Genomic DNA, 11,697 nt, shown 5'->3' with positions numbered 1-11,697 from the left:
CCACACACCTAAACCCAATTAATTACCTACACACCCCAGCCCTGTTACCCCCATGGCCTAACACCCACTTTCCAATACCCTAATATTGATACAATCAAGTAGCCTACCGATACACCCATCGCCTAGCCCTAAATGTAGCGTGTCCACCCGGTGAAAACTTTAGTGATGACATTTCCATATGTTATAAAATACATTTTACCAAGACAAATATGAATATTCATGTTCTGAATCGTTCAGTGGGGTCTTTCTCTGACATATCATTAACATTATATCCAAAAAGTCGGATTTCGTAACCTAATACATCTGATAATAGCCAAAGCACCAAACTTTGTGGACAGCGCTTAGCAGCTTTATCACAAAAACTTTCGAGGATTTTACATTTTGTGGTTGTCGCCTTCCAAGTCGTGTCTGGGGGTCGCAAATAGCAAAATTAGCATGGCACGAGCTGAATTAAATGTAAAAGGCTTTGAAAATAAAAAGTTTGAGGTAAGCTCAGTGCTCCGTTGACATTTCACTGAGATACACTTGTTTTGGTGAGAAGTCTTCAAAAAAGAACAGGAACTTAGCATTAATATGAACAACGTATACTAAAATATGAAAATACTACATGTCATGTGGCAAAATCAATATCTATCTTACCTCTATATTGTTTTATGTCCTCTGGATTTGAGAAAAAAAATTACGAGTTCAATAGTAAGTCTGTCAGGAAGCCTTAATTCTCGCTCAGCATCCAGCCTAGCTGACACGATGCTATTTTCCTGATTTATGACCAAATGTTTTCCTCTGGCCTCCATTGATTTAGCCGCTCTGATTTTGAATATGCTACACGGGTAAATAATACATTTGGAACGTATTATGATAGCGACATGAGATTTTACCCATTGGTCAAAATATGCTTTTTTTATTGGACAACCTACCAAATGCCCTATTTGTTACTCATAGACCCCCGTTCCTTTGCCAATATACCTCATCCCTGTTACTTGCCTATCTCAGCCATGTTACCCACTTTCCTTATGGCTGTATTCCCCAAGTCACCAACAGTAGCCTATATCCAGCTATACACTGCACACCCCAACCCTGTTATTTGCATATCTTAGTCTTGCAACCTCTGACTTGTATACAATAATACTTTCATAGATAAACTCATAGTACAGTGCTATAACACATGTGCCCCTGCCCCATTCACTTTTTTAGTACCAGAGATTTGAATGGGCAATAGAGGTTCATCCAGACCCATTACCCGTATGAGCCTTGTGTATCCCCACACCCCATTACTCATATAAACCAGGTAAATCCATGGGCATACTCACATAAAACAGGTCTACTCCAGTGTCCAAGTCTCAACATTCATACAAACCAGGTCTACTCTTGTGACTATTCTGCAAAACTCACTTAAACCAGGTCTATCATTGTGCAACAAACAAACCCATTGACATAAAATGTTTGTTAAGTTATTACACTAATTCAGTTTATGGGTCTATACATGGCCGATTCCCACTGAAATAACAAAATATGACGTTTAACAGTCAAAATCACTGATTTAAACATATGTAAAGACTAATGGATAATGGTAAAATCCTCTGTAAGATGATATTGACCAAGTATATTCATAACCCAACTCAACTTCAATCTACTGAAAAAAGAAATCATCTGCTGATGAAATATATATAATAAGTTAGAGCCAATGCATTTTCCCATTGGGCACAAATGTGACCGCTAGGATATTTTCATAGTCTACCACGAGCATCATGGATTCAATGTATTGAAAATTAAAGGCACATACAGTACCAGTCAAATGTTTGGACACACTACTTTCTTTATTTTTACTATTTTCTACATTGTAGAATAATAGTGAAGATATCAAAACTATGAAATAACACATATGGAATCATGTAGTAACCATATATATATTTTATATTTGAGATTCTTCAAAGTAGCCACCCTTTGCCTTGATGACAGATTTTCACACTCGTGGCATTCTCTCAACCAGCTTCATGAGGTAGTCACATGGAATGCATTTCAATTAACAGGTGTGCCTTGTTAAAAGTTATTTTGTGGAATTGCTTTCCTTAATGCATTTGAACCAATCAGTTGTGTTGTGACATGGTAGTTGTGGTATACAGAAGATATCCCTATTTGGTAAAATACCAAGTCCATATTATGGCAAGAACAGCTCAAATAAATAACGAGAAACGAAAGTGCATCATTACTTTAAGACATGAAGGTTAGTCAATCCGGAAAAGTTTCTTCAAGTGCAGTAGCAAAAATCATCACGCGCTATGATGAAACTGGCTCTCATGTGGACCGCCACAGGAAAGGAAGACCCAGAGTTACCTCTGCTGCAGAGGATAAGTTCATTAGAGTTACCAGCCTCAGAAATTGCAGCCCAAATAAATGCTTCACAGAGTTAAAGTAACAGACACATCTCAACATCAACTGTTCAGAGACTGCGTGAATCAGGCCTTCATGGTCGAATTGCTGCAAAGAAACCACTACTAAAGGACACCAATATTAAGAAGAGACTTGCTTGGGCCAAGAAACATGAGCAAAGGACATTAGACCGGTGGAAATCTGTCCTTCGGTCTGATGAGTCCAAATTTGACATTTTTGGTTCTAACCGCCATGTCTTTGTGAGACGCAGAGTAGGTGAACGGATGATCTCCGCATGTGTGGTTCCCACCGTTAAGCATGGAGAAGGCGGCGTGATGGTGTGGGGGTCCTTTGCTGGTGACATTGTCTGTGATTTATTTAGAATTCAAGGCACACTTAACCAGCATGGCTACCACAGCATTCTGCAGCGATATGCCATTCCATGTGGTTTGCGCTTAGTGGGACTATAATTTGTTTTCAACAGGACCTTGACCCTAAACACACCTCCAGGCTGTGTAAGGGCTATATGACCAAGGAGAGTGATGGAGTGCTGCATTAGATGACCTGGCCTCCACAATCCCCCAACCTCAACCCAATTGAGATGGTTGGGGATGAATTGGAGTGAAGGAAAAGCAGCCAACAAGTGCTCAGCATATGTGGGAACTCCTTCAAGACTATTGGAAAATAATTCCTCATGAAGCTGGTTGAGAGAATGCCAAGACTGTGCAAAACTGTCATCAAGGCAAAGGGTGGCTAATTTGAAGAATCTCAAATATAAAATATATTTGGATTTGTTTAAAACTTTTTGGGTTACTACATGATTCCATATGTGTTATTTCATAGTTTTGATGTCTTTACTATTATTCTACAATGTAGAAAATTGTAAAAAAATAAATAAAGAAAAACCCTTGAATGAGTAGGTGTGTCCAAACTTTTGACTGGTACTGTATGATAACTAGACCCTTTAAACATTATATTTACAAAGAAAATATTTTAACATTTCAACAATGTATTTGTTTTTTAATCTGTTCAATACAGACCTCTGGTGCCAAATTTGTCTGTAAAAGTACACCTTGGAGGATATGCTTGTGGCCTTGTGACCATTTTGAGAAATCATATGCAACTTCTCTGAAACATACTAGACACCTAAATAATGCATAATAAATTACTTATAAGTACAATTTAACTTCTCTAGAGCCTGTAAAGTACAACAACAACAAAAATAGTTCACTATTGTGACCGATGGGATTAAATGGGTAAACCCAAAACTCAAGTCACACATTGGCCTAATTTGTCAGATCCTTTACGTATAGTCTGTCCATGAGAGATTAAGGCTACACAGTCATGATCAGGGTGACCACATGTCCCGGATTTTATCAACACATTTATTTTTTTAAATGGTTGATTTGTGCTGTATTTCAGTCAGACATTCCAACCTGTCTCTTGCAGTCACGTTGCGCTTATGGAAAGAAATCATAAGCATGTGGTAGCCTAAATTGACTGGTGATAAACACTTCTCCAATCATTGTGGAGATCTGATATTCTGCGCAATGCAAGACGAGATGTAGGCCAATGTCATAGGCCTATCATCAACCAATCATATTTCTGAAATCCTTTTGGGCTAAATTCCAGCTAAACTTGGAGAGGACAGCTAAACTTGGAGAGGACACTAACAAAATGCGTGCTTCTGACTAAGAGCTACAAAATTAAGTAAATAGTGACTGAGGCTCTCCATGCTCATTACTTGCTTATTCAACATGTTTTCTGCTACTTCACTCAATCCCATTTTAAGTCTCCCTTCCTAGCAGTGGTGTTATAAAGTAGGCTACTTAAGTTTTAAAAAATATGTTAAAGTAACATGCTACACTGAACAAAAATATAAACGTAACATGTAAAGTGTTGGTCCCATGTTTTATGAGTTAAAATAAAAAATCCCAGAAATGTTCCATATGCACAAAAAGCTTATTTCTCAAAAATGTTGTGCACACAAGTTTATATCCATGTTCGTGAGCATTTCTCCTTTGCCAAGATAATCCATCCACCTGTCAGGTGTGGCATATCAAGAAGCTGATTAAACAGCATGATCATTACACAGGTGCACCTTATGCTGGGGACAATAATAGGCCAATTTAAAATGTGCAGTTTTGTCACACAACACAATGCCACAGTTTTGAGGGAATGTGCAATTGGCATAATGACTGCAGAAAGGCCCACCAGAGTTGTTGCCAGGGAATTTAATGTTAATTTCTCTACCATAAGCTGCCTCCAATGTCGTTTTCGAGAATTTGGCAGTACGTCCAACCGGCATCACAACCGCAGACCACGTGTTAACACGCCAGCCCAGGACCTCCACATCTAGCTTCTTTACCTGTGGGATCCTCTGAGAGGTGAGTAGGGGTGGTGCTGAGGAGTATTTCTGTCGGTAAAAAAACACTTTTATGGGGAAAAACTAATTCTGATTGGTTGGGCCTGGCTGCCAAATGGGTGGGCCTATGCCCTCCCAGCCCACCCATGGCTGCATCCCTGCCCAGTCATGTGAAATCCGTAGATTAGGACCTAATGAATTCATTTCAATTGGCTGACTTCCTTATATGAACTGTAACTCAGTCAAATCTTTGAAATTGTTGCATGCTACGTTTATATTTTTGTTCAGTATATTTCATTCGTTTCGTATCTGTACTTTACTTTACTATTTATATTTTTGATTACTTTTACTCCACTACATTCCTAAAGTGAATATGTACATTTTACTCCAAAATGGTCAGGCAGGACAGTACATTGCTCCAATTCACGCACCTAACAATATTCTGTATACATCTGGCCCTTCTTTGGACACTGTGTTAACAAACCTCCAAACGAGCTTCAATGCCATACAACACTCCTTCTGTGGCCTCCAACTGCTTTTAAATGCTAGTAAAACTAAATGCATGCTCTTCAACCGATTGCTGCCCGCACCCGCCCGCCCGACTAGCATCACTACTCTGGACAGTTCTGACTTAGAATATGTGGACAACTACAAATACCTAGGTGTCTGGTTAGACTGTAAACTCTCCTTCCAGACTCACATTAAGCATCTCCAATCCAAAATTAAATCTAAAATCGGCTTCCTATTTCGCAACAATGCCTCCTTCACTCATGCTGCCAAACATACCCTCGTAAAACTGACTATCCTACTGATCCTTGACTTCGGCAATGTCATTTACAAAATAGCCTCCAACACTACTCAGCAAATTGGATGTAGTCTATCACAGTGCCATCCGTTTTGTCACCAAAGCCCCATATACTACCCACCACTGCGACCTGTATGCTCTCGTTGGCTGGCCCTCGCTTCATATCCGTTGCCAAACCCACTGGCTCCAGGTCATCTATAAGTCTTTTCTAGGAAAAGCCCCGCCTTATCTCAGCTCACTGGTCACCATAGCAACACCCACCCGTAGCACACGCACACAGGTATATTTCACTGGTCATCCCAAAGCCAAAACCTGCTTTGGCCGCCTTTCCTTCCAGTTCTCTGCTGCCAATGACTGGAACGAATTGCAAAAATCACTGAAGCTGGAGACTTATATCTCCCTCTCTAACTTTAAGCATCAGCTGTCAGAGCAGCTTACCGATCACTGTACCTGTACACAGCCCATCTTTAAATAGCACACCCAACTACCTCATCCCCATATTGTTATTTTTTGTTGTTGTTGATCTTTTGCACCCCAGTATCTCTACTTGCATATCATCATCTGCACATCTATCACTCCAGTGTTAATGCTAAATTGTAATTATTTCGCCTCTATGGCCTATTTACTGCCTTACCTCCCTAATCTTACTACATTTGCACACACGATACATAGCTTTTTCTATTGTGTTATTGACTGTACGTTTGTTTATTCCATGTGTAACTCTGTGTTGTTGTTTTTGTCGCACTGCTTTGCTTTATCTTGGCCCGGCCACAGTTGTAAATGAGAACTTGTTCTCAACTGACCTACCTGGTTAAATAAAGGTGAAATAAAAAATAATAATAATAATGCAACCTAAAACATTATTCATGTAGACTACACTGTCCCGCGAATGTCCCGCCTAAATCGTCCTGTTGTCCCGCATTTGGGTATTTTAAATGTGGTCACCCTAGACATGATCAATTACTTGATAACACAACTAACATAACTTGATAACACACATGGTTAACTGCGGTAATGATTACCTGGTCTAATTTTAAATACTGAAAACGTCAATGTCATGGTAAGTTCAGCCAAATAGGCTTTTGTTTATTTTTATCATCATATGATATACAGTACTTTAGGGCAGGCCTACCTATAGGCCTTCGTTGTGTCAAAATATAGCCTGCAATTTACTACGGTAGTCCGGGAATTTGGGGTCGTGATTTGAAAGTGGATACTGGATACAAGGGTTTGTTTGGCTTCAAATTCAAACTGCTGGCCAATGAGCGAGCGCGTTTAGCAGAGCGCTCTAAAGCGCAGGCTTGTGTACACAAATCGGGTTGCACAACTTTCGAGTAACCAACGCCTACTACGGATGGGCTGGAACTGAGTTCAACGCAAAATACAAATGTGCCTTTTTTCTGGCTACATTGTTTCACACGTATAGGAGGATCCCTGAATTTAATGGTTACTGTATATTCTTAATAGTAACATTATGGCTCTATCGCAATGTTTGGACGATTCACCTGGAAGGTGGCCGTCAACAAGGCAGGGAAAATATTTGAATGTACAGGAGTTGTATAACGAAAAGCACCGATTAGCGTTAGAGGAGCTTATTTCAGGTGGAGTTAATTCCTTTCTGGATTTTCTAAGAAAAGAACAAATTCCGAACTTTCTCTCAGATGACGAGATCAAACAGATTGGCAGTGCTGCGGTGGTCCCGCGCTGTGCGTCCCTCCAGGGGGAAAACGTGATCATTGAGCAGTCGGTAAGTAGCTCCATGGACTGCTCCTCCGTGACTTACTTTCCCGAGGTCTCAGACGTGGAGCCACCGCTGTTGGAAATCGGCTGGCCCGCCTTTACATCGGGCTCTTACCGAGGAGTCACTCGTGCTGTCGCACACTTCCAACCCAGCTATGGGGAATGCATCTATAGTTGTAAGGAAACTGCGAGAAGAATGATAAAAAGTGCCAAGGAGGTAATAAATGAACAAAATATTAAAATGGTCATCAATAGACATACCACGTGTTGAGTTTTATGTGTGTTGTTTAGTGATACAGATTAATGTTATAGGCATATATGGAAGGACCCATTTTGTATTTGCCTGAATTTGGCACACCTCGAATGTAAAATTCAAACCAGCCATGCAGGGCCGGCTCTAGCCTTTTATGGGCCCTCCTAAACGAGATTTGGTTTAGATAACTGGCTAGTCTTATTTACCAATCTAAAAATTGTTAGCTGACATGGCTAATTGAGTGACTGACATAACAATCGAAAAATTGCTGACAATCAAATTTCAAACTTTCACATTGTGTGTTCAACTAGAATTTGAGACCATGACTGGATTTCTCAGTTTTAAAGCAAGTTTTTTGCAGTTCTACACATTTTACCATGGGGCGGAGAGAACATTTTTAAATATTATAGCGAATGCCATGCAATTCTACTCATTTTGGGGTGGAGAAACATTATTTCTGTTTTAAAGCTATTGGCAATTTTACACATTTTGCCATGACTTATGCCATGTTAATGATATCTTAGTAAGAGTGACTAACAAAATCAATGCCGTACACCCTGGAGGTCAGGGCCCCTTGGCACGTGACCGGTGGTATTCGGCCATGTTTACTACAAGTTTAGATAGTAGGCTAGACTAATTTACCAATCTAAGAATTGTTTGTTGACGCCTATGTTTGGTTTGTGATAAATCGAGTCCGGTCCAAAAAACATCTGTGGTCATTGAAATCAAGGTCAGAACGGACAGACCAAATTTGTATGTCTTTTCAACTTCCTTGGACGTTGGAGTCAGACGGTGCTCCCTGGGTGATTGACTGGTCTGGTATATAAATATTTGTGAGGTCTGGATTAACCTTTATACTGTTTGATGTTCAGCTTCTCAAAAGCATTGTTTTTTTTCTCCTTTATAATTCACAGATTCTTATAGAAAACTATATTACCCATTTTGAAGAGCAGTAGATACTTGCTCATAAAGGTCAGACAAAAGAAAGAACCCCATTAATGTTAGTCACATGTTCAAACTCAACACATTTCTGGACATGTTGGAACTGTCAGTTTGATGCAGTTTCCTTACCATCCTGATGAGTTAATGTTCCAGAATGGAGAGAATGAGGAAAAGGCTCCAAACTCCAAGCCTGTGGTTCAGAGGAGCACCTACAGTAATAGTACATAAATGAATGTGTCTGAACATGCTTTTCGCAATGTTTGTGCTCTTTTCTTAATGCTTAGCCTTGAGTGTCGATCTGCCTATGCGTGCAGGTGCGCTGTAGGTAGGTTTACAGCTAAAGTAGAGAAATCAGGTTTGAGTTGCAGTAAATTGAATTTCTCTCTGCTTCAGGCCTTATAGTTGCTCAGCATCAGTTTGAGAATAACAATTTAGAAAATGCCCCAAAGGGCCCTTGATCTGTACGCTATTGAGTTATTATCCTTGAGAGGGCACTAGAAAATGCAATTTTATCAAGAAAAGCTAACATCATTGCAACAAATTTCTAACCTGCTTCTGGAGAACATGAGGTCAGACAGCAGGAGTTCTAAAAGCACCTCACAATGAGCCTGATTGTCCCTGTCAGAGAAACTCATTTGTTTGCTGACCAAGCATTACATATGATTGCAATGGCAACAGACCACAGTTGACTGCAAGCGAGGATCATTTAAGTACACATGACAGAGAGAGTGTGGCCAATAGAGGAGCTGGCTCAGTGTTTTCTCCTTCTTAATGTTTGATTAAGACCTGGTTTGTGGGCACCAGCAAGTATAAGAGCCCATTCAGAGTGACCCTGCCTCACAAATAGTAAGTCAGAAGAGCAGTCTCTTTAAAATTGTAAACCGGACCTGAATGGTGCTTTGACTAACCAATGATTGATGTACCATTACAGGTGATTGCCATAGTGACAGACTCTCTGACAGACCTGGACATATTCAAGGATCTTCAGGAGGCATGCACGCAGCACCGAGTTCCAGTTTACATCCTGCTGGAACACTCATGTGTGCCCGCATTCCTCAAAATGTGCAACAACATCAATGTGCGCCTGGACGAGCTTCAGGTATGTGGGTGTGATGACTCCACCTTTGTGTCGTATCTCCGATAAGCCATGATTACAGTTTCAATGCAAGTAGCATCATCATGCTGTCTGCATGTTTTATAAGTGACCAGTGACAGGCTTGTATTTCATACTGTTTTTGTTTCATTCCTTTAAGCAAATGCGAGTGAGGACCATAACTGGTGGTACGTACTTCATGAGATCAGGGGCCAAGATTACTGGAAAGGTTCATGAACGGTTCATGTTGATTGATGGGAACAGAGTGGCTACAGGCTCCTACAGGTAAAGACTTCCTGCTTTACCAACAAGGCATTATACAGTATAGCATTGAAAAACGTCCCGAGCAATAAGCAATAAAACATTACTAAATACTTTCCCCTTGTATGAATCAAGCTACTGTAAGTGATGTAGCCATCCTTATTTGACTGAAATGGGGTATACAACTGTAAAGCATTTTGGTTAATTCTTAGGTTCAATTGGACTGATGGGAAACTAAACAGCAGCAACCTGATTGAGTTGTCTGGCCAGATCACTGAGAACTTTGATGAGGAGTTCCGCATCCTGTATGCCCAGTCCATGCCTGTTATTACCAGGGGCCCAGCCAGTGCCCGAATCAGTGGCATCTACGACCACCTGCTCATCAAACTCCCTGTCACGTCATCCCCTCAGCCGGCCAGAGAAAGGCCCCCAGTCGAGCCTGTCTGTCTGGAAGTATTGGGGGAAATTGTCTGTCTGACCAGCACACCCAGCCGGGCCCAGGCTGTGGCAGTGCTGCCCCACAGAGAGGAGACTGGGGAGAGGGGCCGTAAGAGCAGCCCGGTCTCGGACTCCTCCACCATAGGGGAAGACTGGATGGAGCAGCAGCACATGCAGGAGATCCTGTCTGGAAGTGCTGCTCAGTGCTTGCCTACAGGTGACCCTGCCACTGTCACAGCAGCAGTGGATGTGCTGGTCACACCCCTCGTCACTCCTTGTCATGTCTCCACCCAGACCAGCTGCCCCATGGTGGACAGTGGAGTGCAGACAGATCTGACTCAGTACACTAACCGCCTCTCCCCCAACAAGGCTACAGTTACCCACTTTACCACCACCAATAACCAGACCGACAACATCCAGAATGAAGCTGCCTCCTCAGATTCCATCTCTACCTCCCCCAGGCAGCACCTCGTCCCCCATGGGGTGGACCATTGCCCTGCAATCCGTCACTGTACCTCGCCCCCCGATGGGAACCTGAGGGAGTGCTTCCACAAGCTGACCAAAGAGCGTCAGTATCACTACTCCAACATCCGCTCCAAGCTGGAGCACATGGGGACCATGCTGTCCCACCGCCGTGAGCTGGTAGACCTCACCAACATGGCCCCGGGGCTCGGGCTGCATAGAGCATGCAAGTCCCAGAAAGAGTGGAAACAGAGGCAGGGGCATAACCCTGGCCTGCTGATGGACAGTGTGGGCATGGACACTTGGCCAAAGGCCAGATGTCTACAATAAAATAACTTATTGGGCTGCAGGGCCTTGGAGATTATGGGTGTTGTGGAAAGGGTTCTGTGTTTCGTAGGTATACACTACCTGAAACAAATGGGTTTAAAGGGCAATATGAAATATTTGAGGATTATTCTTCCTTAGTCTTAAGATTTTGAAAGTACACTACATGGCCAAACTGATGTGGACACCCCTTCAAATTGGTGGATTCGGCTATTTCAGCCACACCCGTTGCTGACAGGTTAATGAAATCTAGCACACAGCCATGCAATCTCCATAGACAAACATTGGCAGTAGAGTGGCCTATACTGAAGAGATCAGTGACTTTCAACATGGCACCATCATAGGATGCCACCTTTCCAACAAGTCAGTTCATTACATTTCTGCCCTGCTAGAGCTGCTCCAGTCAACTGTAAGTGCCGTTGTTGTGAAGTGGAAACGTCTAGGAGCAACAACGGCTCAGCCGCAAAGTGGTAGGCCACACAAGCTCACAGAACGGGACCGCCGAGTGCTGAAGCCCATAGCGTGTAAAAATTGTCTGTCCTCTGTTGCAACACTCACTACCGAGTTCCAAACTGCCTCTGGAAGCCACGCTAGCACAAGAACTGTTCGTCGGGAGCTTCATGAAATTGGTTTCCATGGCCGAG

The 11,697-nt window shown here is 42.1% G+C and overlaps 1 protein-coding gene across 2 annotated transcripts; it reads left to right on the top strand.

Moving 5' to 3' along the window:
• Positions 1-6,875: 6,875 nt before the first annotated feature.
• LOC120065066 (protein FAM83D-like) lies at positions 6,876-11,312 on the top strand. 2 transcript variants are annotated; one of them, XM_039015750.1, is made up of 4 exons: positions 6,876-7,287; positions 9,407-9,574; positions 9,729-9,853; positions 10,042-11,312. In XM_039015750.1, the coding sequence occupies exons 1-4, from the start codon at positions 7,015-7,017 to the stop codon at positions 11,057-11,059; spliced, it is 1,584 nt and encodes a 527-aa protein (XP_038871678.1). In that variant the 5' UTR covers positions 6,876-7,014; the 3' UTR covers positions 11,060-11,312. The 2 variants fall into 2 exon arrangements, with proteins under 2 accessions (XP_038871678.1, XP_038871677.1); XM_039015749.1 differs by having other exon boundaries at positions 6,876-7,497.
• Positions 11,313-11,697: the final 385 nt, after the last annotated feature.

The sequence above is a fragment of the Salvelinus namaycush genome, chromosome 20 (assembly GCF_016432855.1).
Source record: "Salvelinus namaycush isolate Seneca chromosome 20, SaNama_1.0, whole genome shotgun sequence".
Taxonomy (NCBI): Eukaryota; Metazoa; Chordata; class Actinopteri; order Salmoniformes; family Salmonidae; genus Salvelinus; species Salvelinus namaycush.
This window is presented reverse-complemented; position numbering and strand designations above follow the sequence as displayed.